We start from the raw sequence: 27,170 nt of genomic DNA on the forward strand, positions 1-27,170 counted from the left end.
AAACAATTTTAAAAAACGCCATGGGTTCCCCCTTATGTTTGAAAACTAGCCAGGCTAAAGCAGACAGCTGGGGGCTGGTATTCTTAGGCTGGTAAGCGGCCATGGATATAGCGCCCCCCCAGCCTAAAAATTGCAGCTCGCTGCCTCCCAGAAAAGGCACATCTATTAAATGCATCAATTCTGGGGCTTTGCCTGGCTATTCCTACTTGCCCCGTGGCGGTGGCAAGTGGGGTTCATATTTGTGGGGTTGATGTCACCTTTGTCTTGCATTGTCTATATGATGCCTCTCCATTACTAATCCTATAGATGTATTGTAAATAAACACAAACAGTGTAAAGTCCTTTATTTGTAATTAAAACAAAACACTTTTCCTTTTTTATTTGAAATAACAAACACAATTATACTCACCTAGGTATAACTGCGTTTGTTATTTTTAAATAAAAAAGGAAAAGTGTTTTGTTTTAATTACAAATAAAGGACTTTATACTGTTTGTGTTTATTTACAATACAACTATAGGATTAGTAAAGGAGAGGCATCATATAGACAATACAAGACAAAGGTGACATCAACCCCACAAATATGAACCCCACTTGCCACTGCCACAGGGCAAGTGGGAAGAGCTGGGCTAAGAGCCAGAATTGGCGCATTTAATAGCGTGATGCTATTTTTAGACTGCGGGGGCCAATATCCATGGCTCCTTACCAGCCTGAGAATACCAGCTCCCACCTGTCTGCTTTAGCAAGGCTGGTTGTCAAAAATGGAGGGACCCCACGCTGTTTTTTTTTAATTATTTATTTAAATAATTATAAATATGTCATTGGGACCCTTCTATTCTTGATAACCAGCCTTCCTAAAGCTGACAAATGGGGGTTGCCGCCGACAACTATCAGTTTTGCCTGGCTGGTTATCAAAAATACAGGGGAACCCATGTTATTTTTTTAAAATGTATTTTAAATGTATTTATTTATAGTGCAGGCGGCGGCTGATGAATATTCTGATCAGCCACTACCTGCTCTCGCTGTTATCAGCTGAATACAACTCTCAAGAATGTCCCCTTCTAGCGCTGATCGCAGTGCAAGTAGGGGACAGTGATGTGAACTTCTTCAGCACCGGGGAACAGCACCTGAGTTTTCCAGTACCGAAAATATCAGGATGTGTGAAAGAGGCCTTATAGTCTATAAGTGACCTGTATTCAACTCTGCCATAGTCAAGAAATATGTAGAAAGCACAGTTTTCATTTAGGTTGATTAACCCTAATTACTATCTACTGTATATAAAGGATAAGAATTATTGTAATATTTCAGGTTTCAGCAGAATCATAAGACATATTGGGGAATGACCTGTTTTACCTGTGATATTCTGCAACCATTATTCACATCATTACTACAAAACAGGAGTCATACAATACAGTCTAGAGAGGAACTGCATACATCAACAACGTGCAACAACATATAGTGGTTTACAAAAGTATTCACCCTCCCCTTTTGGCAGTTTTCGTGTTTTGCAACCTCAAAACCTGGAATTTCAGTTTTTTTAGTCACCCCCTAAAGTCAGTATTTTGTAGATCCTCCTTTTGTGGCAATTACAGCTGCAATTTGCTTTGGATTAGTCTCTATGAGCTTTCCATATCTTGCCACTAGGATTTTTGCCAATTCCTTACAGCAAAACTGCTCCAGCTTCTTCAAGTTAGATGGTTTCCTCTGGTGAAAATCAATCTTCATGTCTGACCACCAATTCTCAATTGAATTAATGTCTAGGCATTGACTAGGCCACTCCAAAACATTTACACGTTTCCCCTTAAACCACTCGAGTGTTGCTTTAGCAGTATGATTTGGGTCATTTTCTTGTAGGAAGGTGAACCTCCGTCCCAGTCTCAAATCACTGATAGACTTAAGAATATTCCGGTATTTTACATAATCCATCTTCCCCTTGACTCAGACCATTTTCCCTGTCTCAGCTGTCGAAAGGCATCCTCACAGCATGATGCTGCCACCACCATGTTTCACTGTGGGGACGGTGTTCTTGGGGCGATGAGCTGTGTTGGTTTGGTACCGGACATAGCGTTTACCTTGGTCGCTAAAAAGTTAAATTTTGGTCTCATCTGACCACAGCACATTCATCCATACATTTGTGGAGTCTCCCTCATATCTTTTTGCAAACTCAGAATGAGCCTTACAAATTTTGGATGTAAGTAAAGGCTTTTTTTCTGCCCTATCTTCCACAAAGGCCACCTCTATGGTGTGTATGGCTTATTATGGTCGTATGCATAGATACTCCAGTCTCTGCTTGGGAACTCTGCAGCTCCTTCAGGGTTACCTGTGGTCTCTGTGCTGCCTCTCTGATTAATGCATTCTTTGCCCGGGCTGTTATGATCTGGTGGTTTAGGAACAACATGAGACAAGCTCTGAAGGAGGTGGTATCTGTACTGACCGCAAACCCTGAACCTAGCAGCGCAACTAAAAATAGCCGGTGGGGGTACCTGACGCTCCCTAGACCCCTCAGCACAGCCTAAGATCTAACTTCCCCTAAAGATGGAAACAGGAAACCTATCTTGCCTCAGAGAAAATCCCCAAAGGAAAGATAGCCCCCCACAAATATTGACGGTGAGAGGAGGGGAAAATAACATACGCAGAAATGAAATCAGATTTTAGCATAGGAGGCCAGTCTAGCTTGATAGATAGGACAGGAAAGGATACTGTGCGGTCAGTATAAAAACTACAAAACAATCCACACAGAGTTTACAAAATCTCCACAGCTGACTAAAGGTGTGGAGGGTAAATCTGCTTCCCAGAGCTTCCAGCTAACAGAAAAAATCTATACTGACAAGCTGGACAAAAATAGAATGCACAGAACAACAAGTCCACAACATGTGGACTGAAATGAGCAAAGCCAGAACTTATCTTTGCAGAACTGGTCAGGAAACCAGGAGAATCCAAGCAGAGATGTGAATCCAGCCAGGAACATTGACAAGTGGCACAGGCTGAAGAAAGAGCCAGACTTAAATAGCGGACAATAAGTGGAGGCAGCTGATGACAGCTAACTCCAAGGAGCAGCCATACCACTAGAAACCACAAGAGGGAGCCCAAGAGCAGAACTCACAAAAGTGCCACTTACAACCACCGGAGGGAGCCCAAGAGCGGAATTCACAACACCGGGCTGAGAGTTATGGTCGGCGCCCTCTCTTGGCAGATTTGTGGTGGTGCCAGGTTCTTTCCATTTGATGGTAATGGATTTGATGGTGCTTCGGGAGATCATCAGAGATTGGGATATTTTTTTTATACCCCCACCCTGACTTGTTCTTCTCAACAACTTTGTCCCTGACTTGTTTGGAGATCTCCTTGATCTTCATGGTGTTTAGTTAGTGGGGCCTCTTGTTAATGGTGTTGCAGGTAAAGTGTATACACTGACTGACCACGTGACATTTAGATTGCACACGGGTGGATGCCCTATCACTAAGTATGTGACTTATGAAGGTAATTGCTTGCACCAGAAATTTTTAGGGGCTTTATCGCAAAAGGGGTGAATACAATTTTTAGTTATTTCATCCAATAAGTTTAATTTATGCCTATATTTTTTCTCGCTTCACTTTGCAAGCAAGACTAGTGCTGACACATCACACAAAAATCAGATTACAAAAATATGTAAATACAGGTTGTAATGTAACAGAATAGGTAAAAAGCCAAGGGGTGAATACTTTTGCAAGCCAGTCTACATTCTGTTTTCTGCTCAACACAGTCCCTTCCAGCATAAGCCTGCTGCTGTTGTATAATTCAACAGCAATGTCATGTCCGGTCATATAGTAATAGAGACACAAGACACTTATAAGATGAGGATAGCAAAGAAAAAACAAATCAGTGTTAGTTATTGGGCTGCTTAATGGAAAAAGGGTTTTGTAAAACAGTAAGTGATATATAGGATAGTTATGAGAAAAAGGAATATGTGTTAATGGATTAGGGATATAAACTGGACAGTATATGATGAGTATCTATGTAGTAACAAATAAGTGTTAGATACAAGACATTTGTATGATGAGAGGTCCTTAAAAATTGAATCAGTGATAGAAATAAGGTTGCTGCACAGAATAAAAGTCATGTAAAAAACAATTAGTGATAGCTTTGGGTAAATAGATTATGTAATATACATCAGTCATAAAAATGTGTTGTAGGATAAGGGGGTCATGTAATAACAGATCAATAATAGATACAATATCATTATAGGAAGAGGAGTCATCTAATAACAGATCAATGATAGATACAGTACAGATATAAGATGAGGGGTCATGTAATAACAGATCAGTGATAGATACAGGACAGACATAGAATGAGGGGTCATGTAATAACAGATCAGTGATCGATACAGAACAGATATAGTATGAGGGGGTCATGTAATAACTGATTAGTGATAGATACAGGACAGATGTAGGACGAGGGGTCATTTAATAACAGATTAGTGATAGATACAGGACAGATATAAGATAAGGGGTCATGTAATAATAACAGATTAGTGATCGATACAGAACAGATATAGTATGAGGGGGTCATGTACTAACTGATTAGTGATAGATACAGGACAGGTAGGATAAGGGGTCATGTAATAATAACAGATTAGTGATAGACACAGGACATACGTAGGATGAGGGGTCATGTAATAACTGATTAGTAATAGATACAGGACAGATAGGATAAGGGGTCATGTAATAATAACAGATTAGTGATAGACACAGGACATATGTAGGATGAGGGGTCATATAATAACAGATTAGTGATAGATACAGGACAGATATAGGATAAGGGGTCATGTAATAACTGATTAGTGATAGATACAGGAAAGATATAGTATGAGGGGTCATGTAATAACAGATTGGTGATAGTTAAGCAGAATACTCCATAACTTGGTGGCTGTATTGCAGCACACATGACATTCTGCGGGTTCCTAGCGGTGGGGGGGTCACCCCCTCCCTGTTCATGTCCCTGCAGGGAGATGGGGGTGGCGCACTTATCTATGTGTGCGCTGAAAGGTTCCTGTGCCTGTTTCTTGATGCTAAAAATATAACTGGCAAGAGAAAGCATCCTAAGAAAGAGAGCAACTCTCCTGTCAGACAATGGGAAGGAGGGGGAGGGGAAAACCATTTCCCTTTCTATCATCATGCTGCCCTTGAGCAAAGAGGAGACCATTACTCTGTCCGAGTCACAGTCATTCACAGAGGCATTAGCTTACAGTACATAGAAAATCAATGGCAGTAGTAACATCTTATCACTCTTCTCTGTCTTTAAGGCCCCAACGTCCCAGCACATGCTAATTTTTGTAACTGTATCTCTCCGAGTTTTGGTTACATTTGCATGAAAGCAGTAGTTGATATTCCAGGTATTAGTCCATTTTCTGTCCTTTATTCCCCTTTGTGATATAAGTAATAGCATCTGTAAGACGTACTATCACGTATCCAGTGGAGGAAGTTAGTTGTAGCCCTGAGTGATATCTGGACGACATATGACCCACAGTGTGACACATCGTCTACAGAGACATAGACAGATATATAATACAGATACATAGACAGATATATAATACATATACATAGACAGATATATAATACAAACACATAGACAGATATATAAAGTGATATAAGGCATAGTTATCTAGAGGAGGAACCCAGGGACCCACCACACCCGACGCGCGTTTCGCAATGAAATGCTTCGTCCAGGGGTGGTTGGGTACTGGCCAGATCTTGGTTATATGGCGGTCATGACCAATGAACAAAGACAAACAATAAATTTGATATGCGGCACCTGATGTTATCCTGTCGAGACCGGACCTGGACGGGTGAGCGGCGTAACAAAGAGAAACCGAAAGTAACAGCGGCAAGGAATGACGTGGTCGGCGCATGCGCACAGTAGGTAAGTAACGTAGGCCCCAGTACATATACATAGACAGATATATAATACAGAGACATAGACAGATATATAATACAGACACATAGACAGATATATAATACAGACACAGAGACAGATATATAATACAGATACATAGACAGATATATAATACATATACATAGACAGATATATAATACAGACACATAGACAGATATGTAATACAGACACATAGACAGATATATAATACAGATACATAGACAGATATATAATACATATACATAGACAGATATATAATACAGACACATAGTTATATAATACAGATAAATAGACAGATATATAATACAGATACATAGACAGATATATAATACAGAGACATAGACAGACATATAATACAGACACATAGACAGATATATAATACAGACACAGAGACAGATATATAATACAGATACATAGACAGATATATAATACACTAGATGGCAGCCCGATTCTAAAGAATCGGGAGTCTAGAATCCATATATACTTGAAATTCGGCAGGAGCTTGAAGAGCAACGTCACTGGGCCCGCCTCCACGCAGTAGAAACTTGCTGTGAGGTAAAAATTCAAAAATCACACCAAAATGGCGGGCGGAGTGTGTCACAGTACGGCACGTTTCTGATTGGTCGCTCGCAGCAGGCGGCAACCAATCAGACACTGGACACTGTTGACGTCACTTATCTCCGGACATTATCTCCGCACATTAGCTCCGGACATTAGCTCCGGACATTAGCTCCGGACAAAGCCACGGAAGTTGGCACAAATTGCAGGAAGTAGTATTCTAGGCAATTAATCTCCGGACATTAGCTCCGGACATTAGCTCAGGACATTAGCTCAGGACATTAGCTCCGGACATTAGCTCAGGACATTAGCTCCGGACATTAGCTCCGGACAAAGCCACGGAAGTTGGCACAAATTGCAGGAAGTAGTATTCTAGGCAATTATATATTAGATATACATAGACAGATATATAATACAGACACATAGACAGATATATAATAAAGACACATAGACAGATATATAATACAGATACATAGACAGATATATAATACAGATACATAGACCGATATATAATACAGAGATATAGACAGACTAGATGGCAGCCCGATTCTAAAGAATCGGGAGTCTAGAATCCATATATACTTTATTTATTCAAATGTAAAAATAATACAATTAATAAATAATAGTAAGAAAGAACAAAAAATGGCTGCACTCACCAGCTCTTGACAATTCTTGTTATTTAAGGTACAGTTACACAGGATCCATGAACATGCTTATGAGGGGAGGGATGAAAGACATCAGACGACAACTTTGCGTGTTGTGGCAAATGCCACAACAACGGTTCTTTGCTTAAGAACAATGTCAGGTAGTAGGAAAATAGCCAGTTAATAATAGGCAATAGTTCTTTGCAGGAATGCAGATATTAATAAATAGGCAGTTTATATTGCAGAGAAATTGCTGGGCAATAATGGACAATGTCCTTATGTGGCAAATAATAGAGCAATATGCCCAATGTGGCAAAGAAGAGGTTAATAAACGGCAGTCTGTCAGTATAACAGTCAGTGAATAATAGGCAGTATATGGAGAAAACACCAAACAAAAGTTCAAAATTGGTGTGAAAATGTCACTGAACCACTTCACAACTAAATATATATAGTTTTGGTAAATGGTATTATCATTTTTTTGACGAAATTCGGCAGGAGCTTGAAGAGCAACGTCACTGGGCCCGCCTCCACGCAGTAGAAACTTGCTGTGAGGTAAAAATTCAAAAATCACACCAAAATGGCGGGCGGAGTGTGTCACAGTACGGCACGTTTCTGATTGGTCGCTCGCAGCAGGCGGCAACCAATCAGACACTGGACACTGTTGACGTCACTTATCTCCGGACATTAGCTCCGGACATTATCTCCGGACATTAGCTCCGGACAGGAAGTTGGCACAAATTGCAGGAAGTAGTATTCTAGGCAATTATATATTAGATATATAATACAGACACATAGACAGATATATAATACATATACATAGACAGATATATAATACAGACACATAGTTATATAATACAGATACATAGACAGATATATAATACAGACACAGACAGATATATAATACAGACACAGACAGATATATAATACAGACACAGACAGATATATAATACAGATACATAGACAGATACAGATATATAATAAAGAGGCATAGACAGATATATAACACAGAGACATAGACAGATATATACATAGACAGATATATAATACAGAGATATAGACAGATATAATACAGACACAGACAGATATACAGTGGGGCAAAAAAGTATTTAGTCAGTCAGCAATAGTGCAAGTTCCACCACTTAAAAAGATGAGAGGCGTCTGTAATTTACATCATAGGTAGACCTCAACTATGGGAGACAAACTGAGAAAAAAAAATCCAGAAAATCACATTGTCTGTTTTTTTAACATTTTATTTGCATATTATGGTGGAAAATAAGTATTTGGTCAGAAACAAACAATCAAGATTTCTGGCTCTCACAGACCTGTAACTTCTTCTTTAAGAGTCTCCTCTTTCCTCCACTCATTACCTGTAGTAATGGCACCTGTTTAAACTTGTTATCAGTATAAAAAGACACCTGTGCACACCCTCAAACAGTCTGACTCCAAACTCCACCATGGTGAAGACCAAAGAGCTGTCAAAGGACACCAGAAACAAAATTGTAGCCCTGCACCAGGCTGGGAAGACTGAATCTGCAATAGCCAACCAGCTTGGAGTGAAGAAATCAACAGTGGGAGCAATAATTAGAAAATGGAAGACATACAAGACCACTGATAATCTCCCTCAATCTGGGGCTCCACGCAAAATCCCACCCCATGGGGTCAGAATGATCACAAGAACGGTGAGCAAAAATCCCAGAACCACGCGGGGGGACCTAGTGAATGAACTGCAGAGAGCTGGGACCAATGTAACAAGGCCTACCATAAGTAACACACTACGCCACCATGGACTCAGATCCTGCAGTGCCAGACGTGTCCCACTGCTTAAGCCAGTACACGTCCGGGCACGTCTGAAGTTTGCTAGAGAGCATTTGGATGATCCAGAGGAGTTTTGGGAGAATGTCCTATGGTCTGATGAAACCAAACTGGAACTGTTTGGTAGAAACAACTTGTCGTGTTTGGAGGAAAAAGAATACTGAGTTGAATCCATCAAACACCATACCTACTGTAAAGCATTGTGGTGGAAACATCATGCTTTGGGGCTGTTTCTCTGCAAAGGGGCCAGGACGACTGATCCGGGTACATGAAAGAATGAATGGGGCCATGTATCGTGAGATTTTGAGTGCAAACCTCCTTCCATCAGCAAGGGCATTGAAGATGAAACGTGGCTGGGTCTTTCAACATGACAATGATCCAAAGCACACCGCCAGGGCAACGAAGGAATGGCTTCGTAAGAAACATTTCAAGGTCCTGGAGTGGCCTAGCCAGTCTCCAGATCTCAACCCTATAGAAAACCTTTGGAGGGAGTTGAAAGTCCGTGTTGCCAAGCGAAAAGCCAAAAACATCACTGCTCTAGAGGAGATCTGCATGGAGGAATGGGCCAACATACCAACAACAGTGTGTGGCAACCTTGTGAAGACTTACAAAAAACGTTTGACCTCTGTCATTGCCAACAAAGGATATATTACAAAGTATTGAGATGAAATTTTGTTTCTGACCAAATACTTATTTTCCACCATAATATGCAAATAAAATGTTAAAAAAACAGACAATGTGATTTTCTGGATTTTTTTTTTCTCAGTTTGTCTCCCATAGTTGAGGTCTACCTATGATGTAAATTACAGACGCCTCTCATCTTTTTAAGTGGTGGAACTTGCACTATTGCTGACTGACTAAATACTTTTTTGCCCCACTGTATAATACAGAGATATAGACAGATATAATACAGACACATAGGCAGATATATAATACAGACACATAGATAGATATATAATACAGAGACATAGATATATAATACAGATACATAGACAGATATATAATACAGACAGATATATAATACAGATACATAGACAGATATGTAATACAGACACATAGATAGATATATAATACAGAGACATAGATATATAATACAGATACATAGACAGATATATAATACAGATATATAGACAGATATAATACAGACACATAGACAGATATATAATACAGAGACATAGACAGATATATAATACAGAGATATAGACAGATATAATACAGAGTCATAGACAGATATATAATGCAGATACATAGACAGATATATAATACAGAGACATAGACAGATATATAATACAGAGATATAGACAGATATATAATACAGATACATAGACAGATATATAATACATAGACAGATACAGTATATAATACAGAGACATAGACAGATATATAATACAGAGACATAGACAGATATATAGACAGATATACAATACAGATACATAGACAGATATATAATACAGATACATAGATATATAATACAGATACATGGACAGATATATAGACAGATATATACGGTAATACAGAGATATAGACAGATATATATAATACAGAGATATAGACAGATATATAATACAGAGATATAGACAGATATATAATACAGATACATAGACAGATATATAATACAGACACAGACAGATATATAATACAGATACATAGACAGATATATAATACAGATACATGGACAGATATATAGACAGATATATACGGTAATACAGAGATATAGACAGATATACGTATAATACAGAGATATAGACAGATATATAATACAGAGATATAGACAGATATATAATACAGATACATAGACAGATATATAATACAGACACAGACAGATATATAATACAGATACATAGACACATATATAATACAGAGATATAGAAAGATATACGCAGCAGCATTATCAGTGATTATCTGTTTTTAGGGCTAGCTTGAAGAAAGACTAATGAGAATTCATTAGGGCAGGGAACATATTCAGAAGCCACCAAGTCCATTCTTTGGAGATCTTTATAGATTTGTAGTTCTTGCTATGTGCACACTATCTCACCTACATCCATCTCTGAACACTTATACTCTCACCTACATCCATCTCTGAACACTTATACTCTCACCTACATCCATCTGTGACCATTTATACTCTCACCTACATACATTGCTGAACATACATACTACCACCTACATACATCTCTGACCATTTGTACCCTCACCAACAACCATTTCTGACTGTTCATACCTTAAACTTCATCAATCTTTGTCCATTCATATTCTCAACTACATCCATCTCTGAACACTGATACCCTCATTGTCATACATCTCTGACCATTCATACTCTCACCTTCATACATCTATGAACATTAATACTTTCACCTATATCCATCATTGAACACTTATACCCTCACCAACATCTGTCTCCTACAATCCATACTCTCGCCTACATTCATATCTGAACACTCATACCCTCACCTTCATCCATCTCTGTCCATTGTTAACCCCACATCCATCTCTGACCATTCATTCCTTCAATTTAATTTATTTTTGTTCATTCAAATTCACACCTACATCCATCTCTGATCACTCATACCCTCAACATCATACATCTCTGAACATTCATACTTTCACCTACATCCATCTCTGACCATTCACACCCTCAATGTTATTAATCCTTGCCCAGTTATTTTCTAACTTACATTCATCTCTCAACACTCATACTCTCACCTACATACATTTATGAACATTCATAGTTTTTCATATATCCATTGCTGAACACTCATACCCTCGTCACCATATGTCTCTGACCAGCTATACTCTCGCCTACATTCATCTCTGAACACTCATACCCTCACTTTCATCCATGTCTGTCCATTGATACTTACATATATCTGTGACCATTCATATCCTCACCATCATCCATCTCTGACCACTCATACTTCCCCAAACATTCACCTCGGAATGCTCATGCCCTCACCTTCCCCCATCTGTGACCATTCATACCCTCACGCTCATCCATCTCTGGCCACTGTTAGTCTCACATACATTCACCTATGAATGCTTAAACCCTCACCTTCATCCATCTCTGACCATTCATACCCTCACCTTCAACCATCTCTGACCATTCATACCTTCACTCATCCATCTCTGGCCACTAATACTCTCACATACATTCATCTCTGAATGCTTAAACCCTCACCTTCATCCATCTCTGACCACTCATACATCCATCTCTGACCATTTATACCCTCGCCTTCAACCATCTCTGACCATGCATACCCTCACTTTCATCCATGTCTGACCACTCATACTCTCACGTACATTCATCTCTGATCGCTCATACCTTTACTGTCATCCATCTCTGACCATTCATACTCTCACCTTCATCCATCTCTGACCATTCATACCCTCACTATCATCCATCTCTGACCATTCATGCTCTCACATACATTCACCTCTGAAAGCTCATACCCTCACCTTCATCCATCTCTGACCATACATACCCTCACTATCATGCATCTCTGACCATTCATGCTCTCACATACATTCACCTCTGAAAGCTCATACCCTCACCTTCATCCATCTGTGACCATTCATACCCTTACTGTCATCCATCTCTGACCATTCATACTCTCACCTTCATCCATCTCTGACCATTCATACCCTCACTATCATCCATCTCTGACCATTCATGCTCTCACATACATTCACCTCTGAAAGCTCATACCCTCACCTTCATCCATTTCTGACCATACATACCCTTACTGTCATCCATCTCTGACCACTCATACCCTCACCTTCATCCATCTGTGACCATTCATACCCTTACTGAAATCCATCTCTGACCACTCATACCCTCACCTTCATCCATCTCTGACCATTCATACCCTCATCTTCATCCATCTCTGACCATTCATACCCTCATCTTTATCCATCTCTGACCATTCATACCCTCATCTTAATCCATCTCTGACCATTCATACCCTCATCTTCATCCATCTCTGACCATTCATACCCTCACCTTCATCCATCTCTGACCATTCATACACTCACATTCATCCTTTACCATTCAGAATATTTTTAATTATATCTATCTGCGCCCTCACATCCAGGGATCTCTCCTAGATCCATCTCTGCCCATTTGTACTTTCATCTTCCTATATATCTGCCTATTTGTAAAGTCTTACATATGAGCACATGCTCATTATATTTCATGCCCTCACCTAATAATACTCTATTCTACATTTTCTTTACTGTACTTCTTCGACACGTAATAATTTCCTGTCTTTGTTTTCAATGGAGTCCTAAAACTTATATATGTTCATTTATGCTCTCTCCTATATCCATAGAACAGGTTCATTCTTTCTCATCCGCTCCTAATGTCCTTTTCATCTTTCCCTTATTAAATCCTGAATCTATTTTTGCGATTTCATACACTTACTGGTATCTTTTCGTACTCTCTCCAAGAGAAAGTTCTCAGTCTGTATTCATTCTCACACCATCCTAAATCCTTCTCATACTCTCTTATTCTTTCCCTTCCCATTTTTACTGCTTGATAGTGTACATCCTATCTATTCATACCATCTACTATAAGTCTATATTTTTTATTAGTTTTTGCCCTTTTCCCACTATTTTACCTTGTATCCGTCCCCATTTTGGTCTGAACGTAACACAATGGTTAAAGCTCTTTCCAGAAGCTAGCCTGCCCTCCTTCTGCACATTTTCCAGTGTTCTGTATGTATGTAGGCCTCTGCGCCTCTTCTTCTCTGCGCCTTACCATTCTCCCCTCTTTCCCCTGACTCTGCAGAATTCATACTCATTAAGCCCTCACGTATGTGCAGCTATTCATCGTGCCTCTTCAGCACCAGCTGTCAGCCGAGCGCGCTGGAAGTCCGGCTCTCAGACCCAAGTGTATCAGTGCGGAAATACATCTCGCTCCCCTGCTGCAATTCTTAGTGGCATCCATGCCAGTACTGAAGTACTGCCCTTCATTTGGGGGATATGGGTGGTCTTTCTGTTTTTTTCGTTACTTATACACATACATATACTTACATGGTACAAAATATCTGTCCAGCCCTCCATGGTTATGCACTGGAATACAGTGAGTACCGCGAACAGGATGTTATCAAACTGCGTGATGCCATTATTGGGTCCATCCCATTTGGCATAGCATACTGTGCCTTCGGGGCACCCCTTTGACGACGTATCATTGCCGCAGAGACCCTCCTCCTGTATTTCATCTATCAGGGAAAAGGAAAAAAAATGTTAAAACGTAGGTATATTGATCAGTGCATGCATAGAGTACGCAGGAACGCATAGTCTAAATTCAGCCATATGCACCGGGCGGAGATGAACACTTATGGTCTCCACATTGGTACAGAGCCCAAAGGTCTGTCCTACATCCATCAGACATTTTTGGAGTACCAAGAAGGGACAACCCCTGTATGAAACAAATCTACGCAAAACCTTCAATCTAAATAAACCATGGTGCAACAAAAAAGAGTGGACACCTATAAGTCCGAGGAGTAGCTGATAGATGGTAGAATGAAGCCGCCTCACCTCCATACGGTTCATAGCAGGCAGTATGAAATTTGCCAATGTAGAAGTCAAGTCCAATGATAGCAAAGATGAGAATAGCAAAGAACAGGAGCAAACCAATCTGGAGCAGAGGAATCATGGCTTTCATAATGGACTTCAGGACCACTTGTAAACCTACAGGAGACAAGGGAACCCCAATTACCCAGACCAGCATTCATATGCATCCATTTCTGTAGATTCATCGATATTTCTATTTTTGTGTGAATCTAGTAATCCTCTTAATTTGTACTATATTTACAGATAATTTATGTTCAATTTATTATGTTTCCTGTTAATATAAAAAAAAAGGGAAGAGACATAAGGCTCTGTTCACATGTCCGTTTTTTGTTTTCCATTGTTTTTTTACAGAGTGATAACCAATATAAGGCTCCCTTCACACATCCTTATATTAACGGTACTGGAAAAAAATGGTACCGGTGTTATCAGTGTTTTGGATCAGTGCGAAATCAGTGTGCCATCTGGTTTTTTTTTTCAGGTTGGCTTAAGAAAAATCAATTCTGAAGCTTCTCTCATACTTTGCAATGTTAAACACGGACGGCACATGGATACCATCCTTGTTTTACACAGACCCATAGACTTGTATTGGCCTTTGTCATCGGTGCTGACGGAATAAAATGGACAAGTCTCCGTGTGGTTTGCACAGGGACATTTACACAAGTTATAATGGGTACGTGTGATATCCGTGAAAAAAAAAACGGATGATGCACGTTCTGCAAAAATGGTCATGTGAAGGCGGCCAAAGTGAGATTTTTGGATTAAATTACTCACAAAAATAATTTAAAAAAATCTAAAAAAATTACCACCCAATAGACACAGAATTAAGCAGAATTGCATGGGCAGGTGAGCCAACAAAGAAGCCCATACAATATGGATCCATAACATAAATCCCATTTAAATGTAGAAAAACAGGCACAATGAAAGAGGGACGACATGTAATCTTGTTCACTTCCACCAATCTCCCCAGACAAAGCTGTTGCGAAACGCACGTTGGGTATATATTTGTTAGATGAGCCATCTCTGTATACCCATGTTACCCCTTTACTTTTCAGGCATTCATTGTTGTTCTATGGAACTCTTCCTTTGATATCCACTTTTGATTTATCTGCCATCCTTTATTGTATTCGTTGTGCCTAATTTTCTACATTTTTATGGATTTATATTGTATGGTCTTCTTTGCTGGCTCACCCGACATCCTAATTTTGTGTCTACACAGTATTAGTATTTTACCTGTGTTTTTAACTTACATTTAATGAAAGGTATATATGTTTCATTCATTTGTGACTACTTTAATCCTGTGCATTTGGATCCATTGATTTGTGTTGAGTCACAGCTTTTTGGTTTAGGTTTCTTCCATTTAAAACAGATAAATGGAATTATCATCCTGTGTATTCCTATCTCAAATAGACGCAGAGGGGACCTTCACTTATTTGGGGTTTGGCTTATATTTAGAACAGAAGTGCTGCATCCATGACTTTTTCTTCCGTTCTAACAATAACCAGAAACCCGATGGATTCCGTATAAATCAATGGGACCTCTCTGCTTCCATTTACAACTGGGATACAAGATTCTGATTTCCTTTTATCTGATCCGTTTATCTGTTCTAGGCAAAACAGACAAACGAAAACGATAAATGGACATGTGAACATATGTAACAGCGGCACCCGGAAATCTCCAGTCTTTAACAAAGTTTTCTGAAAACTACAAGAAGAAGCAAAGCAGAAATATGACTTGTAATGCAACGTGGTTTTCATTTTTTCATTAATGATTCCTTTACAACAACAACAAAAAATCTTGACTTATTAATTTTGGGGTGAAAATGTTGCTTAACCTTACATACCCTCCAATGACGCCTCCCGTAATAACACCTATGTCACATATCCTGTCAATCCTGGGGACGGAGGTGCTAAAATCACTGCTGTGACTGGAGTGGTAGTGAGCATGTGCGGCCATTGCTCCATTCACTGTCTGGTGTTTGCACATGCTCACTACCACTGCATTCACAGAAGTGATTTTAGCACCTTCGTCCTCTCTATCCTCTCTATTCAGATAGGGGCTTTGGGCCACTTGTTCTTGGGATTGGTGGGGATCTCAAAAGCTGGACCCCAAGTGATCATACATTTACCATCTATCCCGTGGCGAGGCAATAACTCTTGTTTATGGGACAATGAAACAAAAGACAGTAGTCACTTCATTCAGCTGATCAGTGGGAGTCCTGGGGGTCAATCCCCCACCAGTCATCAGTAATTCCAGCAAAGCATCTGTTTTTAAGAGGCTAAATGTCTAATCTGTTAACGATGACTAACAATAAATGTTGTCATCTGGCAAATGTTCAATCGGTGACACATTTCTTGGACATCAGGTTCGGCATCAGTGACAGGAATGGCCTGGTCAGAGGAGAGCTGGCCGCTCTTCACCTGGGAAAGCAGGAGGTCTATGGAGCCGAGCGTCTGTCATATGTTCACACTTACTGGCTATTAATAAGTAGAATGCAGTTAATGAAACATATAGGAGGCAAATATCCTCACATCTTCCAGGACTACTCAATTGCTTTACACAGTATAAACTTTGCCTTTATCAGTATGTACAGTTAGGGCCAGAAATATTTGGACAGTGACACAATTTTCGCGAGTTGGGCTCTGCATGCCACCACATTGGATTTGAAATGAAACCTCTACAACAGAATTCAAGTGCAGATTGTAACGTTTAATTTGAAGGGTTGAACAAAAATATCTGATAGAAAATGTAGGAATTGTACACATTTCTTTACAAACACTCCACATTTTAGGAGGTCAAAAGTAATTGGACAAATAAACATAACCCCAACAAAATATTTTTATTTTCAATATTTTGTTGCAAATCCTTTGGAGGCAATCACTGCCTTAAGTCTGGAACCCATGGACATCACCAAACGCTGGGTTTCCTCCTTCTTAACCCCTTTACCCCCAAGGGTGGTTTGCACGTTAATGACCAGGCCAATTTTTACAATTCTGACCACTGTCCCTTTATGAGGTTATAACTCCGAAACTCTTCAACGGATCCTGGTGATTCTGACATTGTTTTCTCGTGACATATTGTACTTCATGATAGTGGTAAAATTTCTTTGATAGTACCTGCGTTTATTTGTGAAAAAAACGGAAATTTGGCGAAAATTTTGAAAATTTCGCAATTTTCAAACTTTGAATTTTTATGCAATTAAATCACAGAGATATGTCACACAAAATACTTAATAAGTAACATTTCCCACATGTCTCCTTTACATCAGCATAATTTTGGAACCAATTTTTTTTTTTGTTAGGGAGTTATAAGGGTTAAAAGTTGACCAGCAATTTCTCATTTTTACAACACCATTTTTTTTTAGGGACCACGTCTCATTTGAAGTCATTTTGAGGGGTCTATATGATAGAAAATGCCCAAGTGTGACACCATTCTAAAAACTGCACCCCTCAAGGTGCTCAAAACCACATTCAAGAAGTTTATTAACCCTTCAGGTGTTTAATAGGAATTTTTGGAATGTTTAAATAAAAATGAACATTTAACTTTTTTACACAAAAAATTTACTTCAGCTCCAATTTGTTTTATTTTACCAAGGGTAACAGGAGAAATTGGACCCAAAAAGTTGTTGTCCAATTTGTCCTGAGTACGCTGATACCCCATATGTGGCAGTAAACCACTGTTTGGGCGCATGGGAGAGCTCGGAAGGGAAGGAGCGCTATTTGACTTTTCAATGCAAAATTGACAGGAATTGAGATGGGACGCCATGTTGCGTTTGGAGAGCCACTGATGTGCCTAAACATTGAAACCCCCCACAAGTGACACCATTTTGGAAAGTAGACCCCCTAAGGAACTTATCTGGATGTGTGGTGAGCACTTTGACCCACCAAGTGCTTCACAGAAGTTTATAATGCAGAACCGTAAAAATAAAAAATCATATTTTTTCACAAAAATTATATTTTTGCCCCCAATTTTTTATTTTTCCAAGGGTAAGAGAAGAAATTGGACCTCAAAAGTTGTTGTCCAATTTGTCCTGAGTACGCTGATACCCCATATGTGGCAGTAAACCACTGTTTGGGCGCATGGGAGAGCTCGGAAGGGAAGGAGCGCAGTTTGACTTTTCAATGCAAAATTGACAGAAATTGAGATGGGACGCCATGTTGCGTTTGGAGAGCCACTGATGTGCCTAAACATTGAAACCCCCCACAAGTGACACCATTTTGGAAAGTAGACCCCCTAAGGAACTTATCTAGAGGTGTGGTGAGCACTTTGACCCACCAAGTGCTTCACAGAAGTTTATAATGCAGAGCCGTATAAATAAAAAATCATATTTTTTCACAAAAATTATATTTTTGCCCCCAATTTTTTATTTTTCCAAGGGTAAGAGAAGAAATTGGACCTCAAAAGTTGTTGTCCAATTTGTCCCGAGTACGCTGATACCCCATATGTGGCAGTAAACCACTGTTTGGGCGCATGGGAGAGCTCGGAAGGGAAGGAGCGCCGTTTGACTTTTCAATGCAAAATTGACAGGAATTGAGATGGGACGCCATGTTGCGTTTGGAGAGCCACTGATGTGCCTAAACATTGAAACCCCCCACAAGTGACACCATTTTGGAAAGTAGACCCCCTAAGGAACTTATCTGGATGTGTGGTGAGCACTTTGACCCACCAAGGGCTTCACAGAAGTTTATAATGCAGAGCCATAAAAATAAAACAAAATTTTTTTCCCACAAAAATTATTTTTTAGCCCCCAGTTTTGTATTTTCCCTAGGGTAACAGGAGAAATTGGACCCCAAAAGTTGTTGTCCAATTTGTCCTGAGTACGCTGATACCCCATATGTGGGGGGGAACCACCGTTTGGGCGCATGGGAGGGCTCGGAAGGGAAGGAGCGCCATTTGGAATGCAGACTTAGATGGAATGGTCTGCAGGCGTCACATTGCGTTTGCAGAGCCCCTAATGTACCTAAACAGTAGAAACCCCCCACAAGTGACACCATTTTGGAAAGTAGACCCCCTAAGGAACTCATCTTGATGTGTTGTGAGAGCTTTGAACCCCCAAGTATTTCACTACAGTTTATAACGCAGAGCCATGCAAATAAAAAATATTTTTTTTTCCACAAAAATTATATTTTAGCCCCCAGTTTTGTATTTTTCCAAGGTTAGCAGGAGAAATTGGACCCTAAATGTTGTTGTCCAATTTGTCCTGAGTACGCTGATACCCGATATGTGGGGGGGAACCACCGTTTGGGCGCATGGGAGGGCTCGGAAGGGAAGGAGCATCATTTGGAATGCAGACTTAGATGGATTGGTCTGCAGGCGTCACATTGCGTTTGCAGAGCCCCTAATGTACCTAAACAGTAGAAACCCCCCACAAGTGACCCCATATTGGAAACTAGACCCCTCAATGAACTTATCTAGATGTGTTGTGAGAACTTTGAACCCCCAAGTGTTTCACTACAGTTTATAACGCAGAGCCGTGAAAATAAAAAATCTTTTTGTTTTCCCACAAAAATTATTTTTTAGCCCCCAGTTTTGTATTTTCCCAAGGGTAACAGGAGAAATTGGTCCACAAAAGTTGTTGTCCAATTTGTCCTGAGTACGCTGATACCCCATATGTTGGGGTAAACCCCTGTTTGGGCACACAGGAGAGCTCGGAAGGGAAGGAGCACTGTTTTACTTTTTCAACGCAGAATTGGCTGGAATTGAGATCGGACGCCATGTCGTGTTTGGAGAGCCCCTGATGTGCCGAAACAGTGGAAACCCCCCAATTATAACTGAAACCCTAATCTAAACACACCCCTAACCCTAATTCCAACGGTAACCCTAACCACACCTCTAACCCTGACACACCCCTAACCCTAATCCCAACCCTATTCCCAACTGTAAATGTAATCTAAACCCTAACCCTAACTTTAGCCCCAACCCTAACTGTAGCCCCAACCCTAACCCTAGCCCTAACCCTAGCCCTAACCCTAGCCCTAACCCTAGCCCTAACCCTAGCCCTAACCCTAGCCCTAACCCTAACCCTAACCCTAGCCCTAGCCCTAACCCTAACCCTAACCCTAGCCCTAGCCCTAACCCTAGCCCTAACCCTAGCCCTAGCCCTAACCCTAGCCCTAACCCTAGCCCTAACCCTAGCTCTAACCCTAGCCCTAGCCCTAACCCTAGCCCTAATGGGAAAATGGAAATAAATACATTTTTTTTTATTTTTCCCTAACTAAGGGGGTGATGAAGGGGGGTTTGATTTACTTTTATAGCGAGTTTTTTAGCGGATTTTTATGATTGGCAGCCGTCACACACTGAAAGACCCTTTTTATTGCAAAAAATATTTTTTGCAATACCACATTTTGAGAGCTATAATTTTTCCATATTTTGGTCCACAGAGTCATGTGAGGTCTTGTTTTTTGCGGGACGAGTTGACGTTTTTATTGAAAACATTTTTGGGCACGTGACATTTTTTTATCGCTTTTTATTCCGATTTTTGTGAGGAAGAATGACCAAAAGCCAGCTATTCATGAATTTCTATTGGGGGAGGCGTTTATACCGTTCCGCGTTTGGTAAAATTGATAAATCAGTTTTATTCTTCGGGTCAGTACGATTACAGCGATACCTCATTTATATCATTTTTTTATGGTTTGGTGCTTTTATACGATAAAAACTATTTTACAGAAAAAATAATTATTTTTGCATCGCTTTATTCTCAGGACTATAACTTTTTTATTTTTTTGCTGATGATGCTGTATGGCGGCTCTTTTTTTGCGGGACAATATGACGCTTTCAGCGGTACCATGGTTATTTATATCTGTCTTTTTGATCGCGTGTTATTCCACTTTTTGTTCGGCGGTATGATAATAAAGCGTTGTTTTTTGCCTCGTTTTTTTTTTTTTTTTTCTTACGGTGTTTACTGAAGGGGTTAACTAGTGGGACAGTTTTATAGGTCGGGTCGTTACGGACGCGGCGATACTAAATATGTGTACTTTTATTGGTTTTTTTTTTTTATTTAGATGAAGAAATGTATTTATGGGAATAATATTTTTATTTTTTTTTCATTATTTTGGAATATTTTTTTTTATTTTTTTTACACATTTGGAAAATTTTTTTTTTACTTTTTTACTTTGTCCCAGGGGGGGACATCACAGATCAGTGATCTGACAGTTTGCACAGCACTCTGTCAGATCACTGATCTGACATGCAGCGCTGCAGCCTTCACAGTGCCTGCTCTGAGCAGGCTCTGTGAAGCCACCTCCCTCCCTGCAGGACCCGGATCCGCGGCCATCTTGGATCCGGGGCTCGAGCAGGGAGGGAGGTGAGGAGACCCTCGCAGCAACGCGATCACATCGCGTTGCTGCGGGGGGCTCAGGGAAGCCCGCAGGGAGCCCCCTCCCTGCGCGGTGCTTCCCTGCACCGCCGGCACATCGCGATCATCTTTGATCGCGGTGTGCCAGGGGTTAATGTGCCGGGGGCGGTCCGTGACCGCTCCTGGCACATAGTGCCGGATGTCAGCTGCGATAAGCAGCTGACACCCGGCCGCGATCGGCCGCGCTCCCCCCGTGAGCGCGGCCGATCGGCTATGACGTACTATCCCGTCCAGGGTCAGATAAGCCCAGGGCACCTCGACGGGATAGTACGTCTAAGGTCACAGAGGGGTTAATGCTTTGCCAGGCCTTTACAGCCGCAGCCTTCAGGTCTTGCTTGTTTGTGGGTCTTTCCGTCTTAAGTCTGGATTTAAGCAAGTGAAATGCATGCTCAATTGGGTTTAGATCTGGAGATTGACTTGGCCATTGCAGAATGTTCCACTTTTTGGCGCTCATGAACTCCTGGGTAGCTTTGGCTGTATGCTTGGGGTCATTGTCCATCTGTACTATGAAGCGCCGTCCAATCAACTTTGCAGCATTTGGCTGAATCTGGGCTGAAAGTATATCCCGGTACACTTCAGAATTCATCCGGCTACTCTTGTCTGCTCTTATGTCATCAATAAACACAAGTGACCCAGTGCCATTGAAAGCCATGCATGCCCATGCCATCACGTTGCCTCCACCATGTTTTACAGAGGATGTGGTGTGCCTTGGATCATGTGCCGTTCCCTTTCTTCTCCAAACTTTTTTCTTCCCATCATTCTGGTACAGGTTGATCTTTGTCTCATCTGTCCATAGAATACTTTTCCAGAACTGAGCTGGCTTCTTGAGGTGTTTTTCTGCAAATTTAACTCTGGCCTGTCTATTTTTGGTATTGATGAATGGTTTGCATCTAGATGTGAACCCTTTGTATTTACTGTCATGGAGTTTTCTCTTTACTGTTGACTTAGAGACAGATACACCTACTTCACTGAGAGTGTTCTGGACTTCAGTTGATGTTGTGAACGGGTTCTTCTTCACCAAATTAAGTATGCGGCGATCATCCACCACTGTTGTCATCCGTGGACGCCCAGGCCTTTTTGAGTTCCCAAGCTCACCAGTCAATTCCTTTTTTCTCAGAATGTACCCAACTGTTGATTTTGCTACTCCAAGCATGTCTGCTATCTCTCTGATGGATTTTTTCTTTTTTTTCAGCCTCAGGATGTTCTGCTTCACCTCAATTGAGAGTTCCTTTGACCGCATGTTGTCTGCTCACAGCAACAGCTTCCAAATGCAAAACCACACACCTGGAATCCACCCCTGACCTTTTAACTACTTCATTGATTACAGGTTAACGAGGGAGACGCCTTCAGAGTTAATTGCAGCCCTTAGAGTCCATTGTCCAATTACTTTTGGTCCCTTGAAAAAGAGGACGCTATGCATTACAGAGCTATGATTCCTAAACCCTTTCTCCGATTTGGATGTGGAAACTATCATATTGCAGCTGGGAGTGTGCACTTTCAGCCCATATTACATATATAATTTTATTTCTGAACATGTTTTTGTAAACAGCTAAAATAACAAAACTTGTGTCACTGTCCAAATATTTCTCGCCCTAACTGTATATATATATATATATATACATATATATATATATATATATATATATATACACATATATATATATATATATATATACATACAGTAAACTGTAAAAAGATAAAGGGTCCCACAGCTCCAAACCTTCTACCTCCGTGCCGCTGTTCCTCAATCTGCAGAATATGGGCGAGGTATTGTCACAAGTGTGTCACGTTCTCCTGGGAGATCTGGGGTTAGAAGATCACTTCGTATTGTGAATTGCAGAACTTCCATTTAGCCTGTGTGTTTTTGTCCCTTATTAAATGGATTTGGTTTGCTGAAGAGGTTAATTACCCTTTCTATGCTGGTCAGAAACTTGCAGCTCCATTTTCAGCTGCTTCTGATCTGGTCATTACCTCTCCCTGTCCAGACTTTCTCTGCCTTGCCAGTGAAAGCTTTGCTTCCTAGCTCCTTGGAGACGCTGTGCTTGTATTGGAGATCGTTGTTGATACTGGAGATTGTTGCGTGCTGTTTTTGGGTGTATGCTTTCCTCATTGTCTAATTCCAATTTGTTTGGAACATTCATATCCTTGGTGACTATTTGTATATTTGTTGCTTTCTGTTATCCCTGTTTTATCTTTGTGTCTTGTTTGCCTTATATTTCTGTCCCAGGCTCCATGGGTTGGGGTACGGGACAGATCAGGCGATAACAGGAGAACAGTAAGGTCGGAGACTCAGGCCTTTCTACCTTCAAGTGTGCCCACAGGACAGGGATAGTTAGGGTCCCAGCTCCAGGGACAGTTTGATGCCATCCTTCCTTACGGAAGACCACCACAGCGTGACAGATATGTGCAGGTTGCACATGTAAAACCATCTAATCATCAATAATGGAAGATTTGTCCGAACAATGAATGTTGCTGAACCTTTTTCTTGTTTGATCATATCACTTACGTCCCAAATGCTAGATCCCAAATTGTAGAACCCAATTCTCCACCCAGGAGCCATTGAAAACAACTATGAAATGCCTATTTCTAGGCAAATTTTCTGAACTTTCACCCTCTTGGGTAACAGTTTGCAGGGCAGCATCCCAGTAATTGGGATTGTTGGTAGGTGGCCAACGTAGCAAAGCATCAGTTGTCAATACAGAACTCAGGAATGATCTAAACTACTGCAGGCAACAATTTCCAAAAGTATAAAAAAAAAATATAGAAATGACATACTTGGAATTCCAGACACCAGCTTCAGGGGTCTCAGCACACGAACAGCCCGGAGGGTCCGCAGATCAAACTCTGGCCCGGTAGATGCAATTATTCTGTAGTCAGAGATTGAAGATAGTTACTATAGCACTTTACAGGTTTTCCATATGGAATAACACACAGGGACATGTACCAGAGATTAACAGAAAGATGGGGAAGCAGCAAACGCCGAAGTTTCCATCTAATTCTAAGATACCAACGTCTTCACTTCATTTCAATAAGTAACATTGAAGCTGTTGTCCAGGAGTTTGTGCATGAAAAATAAGAGAGTCCTACAATATAATGCTTTTAAAAGAAATTCCCTTTCTCTCTGAGGGAGGCACTCATGTTCTTACAGAAGCCCCTGTTACAGCCGATGCATTAAATAGGACACACCATATTGTTAGCTTGTGATACAGCTATAGGTGTATAGCTATATTTATATCCTGTATACTGAACAGACAATGAAGGAGGCCATATATGGACCCGAATGCTACGGCAATGGCGGACCATGGGTAATGTAGAAGAAAAAACACCCCACGGAATTAAATAAAAACAAATTGCAAAGATAATTTATTCCTCAAGAATAGGAGGTATACTGTACATAAAAAAAAATTAAGCTCCACTTTTGAAAAGTCTAATGTCACAATTGCAAATTGTCACAATACAGTAATCCTGTAATATCTTTTCATGCTAACCCGGATCCTGATCCTCTAACTAATTTGTATCATCTCTTTAGAGTAACCGACTCCTGATCCTCTTATTACCCCTGTAACCTCTTATTACAGTAACCCGGCTCCTGATCCTCTTATTACCTCTATAAACTTCTATTACTATAACCCGGCTCCTGATCCTCTTATTACCCTGTAACCTCTTATTACAGTAACCCGGCTCCTGATCCTCTTATTACCTCTATAAACTTCTATTACTATAACCCGGCTCCTGATCCTCTTATTACCCTGTAACCTATTATTACAGTAACCCGGCTCCAGATCCTCTTATTACCCTGTAACCTCTTATTACAGTAACCCGGCTCCTGATCCTCTTATTACCCCTGTAACCTCTTATTACAGTAACCCGGCTCCTGATCCTCTTATTACCCCTGTAACCTCTTATTACAGTAACCTGGCTCCTGATCCTCTTATTACCCCTGTAACCTCTTATTACAGTAACCCGGCTCCTCATCCTCTTATTACCCCTGTAACCTCTTATTACAGTAACCCGGCTCCTGATCCTCTTAGTACCCTGTAACCTCTTATTACAGTAACCCGGCTCCTGATCCTCTTATTACCCTGTAACCTCTTATTACAGTAACCCGGCTCCTGATCCTCTTATTACCCTGTAACCTCTTATTACAGTAACCCGGCTCCTCATCCTCTTATTACCCCTGTAACCTCTTATTACAGTAACCCGGCTCCTGATCCTCTTATTACCCTGTAACCTCTTATTACAGTAACCCGGCTCCTCATCCTCTTATTACCCTGTAACCTCTTAATACAGTAACCCGGCTCCTGATCCTCTTATTACCCTGTAACCTCTTATTACAGTAACCCGGCTCTTGATTCTCTTATTACCCTGTACCCTCTTTTTACAGTAACCCGGCTCTTGATTCTCTTATTACCTCAAACATATTAAGGGTTCAGTAACCCGGCTCCATGTGATCTACTACTGTAACCTGGCTCCTGAGTGTTATGTTACCCCTGTTTCACCTTACTACACAAATCCAGATCCTTTATTACCCTTGTAAAGCATTTTGTGCCCGTAATTTGTATCTGTACACAATCCCAAAGGGTTAAGCGTTTTAGAATGATTAACAAAAAAGGCATAAGGGTTAGAGTCATTTAGTTCTGGCTTCTGTGCAGCAGAGATGAGTCAGCACACACTCACCCTCCGGGAACATATATCAGTTCAGGGAAGCTTCTCAGTCTTATAGAGCTATGACTACAGGATGCTCAATGAAATCAAGTAGGATTTATCGTGGAGGAAAATGCCCTTTACTCAGCACCATTATATAGACCCATGGTCAATATGGTCCAGAATCTGGCTAATACTTAAAATGACTAATTGTGTTTAACTGAAGATTTAACAGGTTCCCATCCCTTTTCACATACCTCCCAACTTTTGAAGCTGGGAAAGAGGGACAAAGTTTGCGCAACGCACGCCGCGGAAAGTTTTAGGCCATGCCTCTGACCACACCCATTCACTAGTCACACGCATATCCACGTCTCAACCACACCCATTTAGCACTGCTGATCGCACTGTTCATAAAGAATAAGTATAAACAAAAAAATATGGCCACACAGTGCTCCATACTGTATAATGGCCACACAGTGCTCCATACTGTATAACGACCCCACATGATGCTCAATACTGTATAATGGCCATACATGATGCTCCATACTGTATAATGGCCACACAGTGCTCCATACTGTATAACGACCCCACATGATGCTCCATACTGTATAATGGCCACACATGATGCTCAATACTGTATAATGGCCCCACATGATGCTTAATACTGTATAATGACCCCACATGAT

At 40.6% G+C, this 27,170-nt stretch overlaps 1 protein-coding gene across 7 annotated transcripts in view; it reads right to left on the minus strand.

Annotated features, from left to right (window-relative positions):
* CACNA1A (calcium voltage-gated channel subunit alpha1 A) overlaps positions 1–27,170 on the minus strand; it is a 473,240-nt gene that overhangs the window by 277,533 nt on the left and 168,537 nt on the right. For all 7 annotated transcript variants that reach the window (XR_011320871.1, XM_069767267.1, XM_069767264.1 and 4 more), the window contains exons 4-6: positions 24,616–24,707; positions 14,454–14,606; positions 13,947–14,134 (exon numbers count right to left, since the gene is read on the minus strand). Coding sequence is in view for 6 of the 7 variants with exons in the window: in XM_069767267.1 (XP_069623368.1) it covers positions 13,947–14,134; positions 14,454–14,606; positions 24,616–24,707 (433 nt within the window). In the remaining variant the exon portion in view is untranslated. The remainder of the gene's footprint in view (positions 1–13,946; positions 14,135–14,453; positions 14,607–24,615; positions 24,708–27,170) is intronic.

Source organism: Ranitomeya imitator, chromosome 4 (assembly GCF_032444005.1).
Source record: "Ranitomeya imitator isolate aRanImi1 chromosome 4, aRanImi1.pri, whole genome shotgun sequence".
In the NCBI taxonomy this organism is placed as follows: Eukaryota; Metazoa; Chordata; class Amphibia; order Anura; family Dendrobatidae; genus Ranitomeya; species Ranitomeya imitator.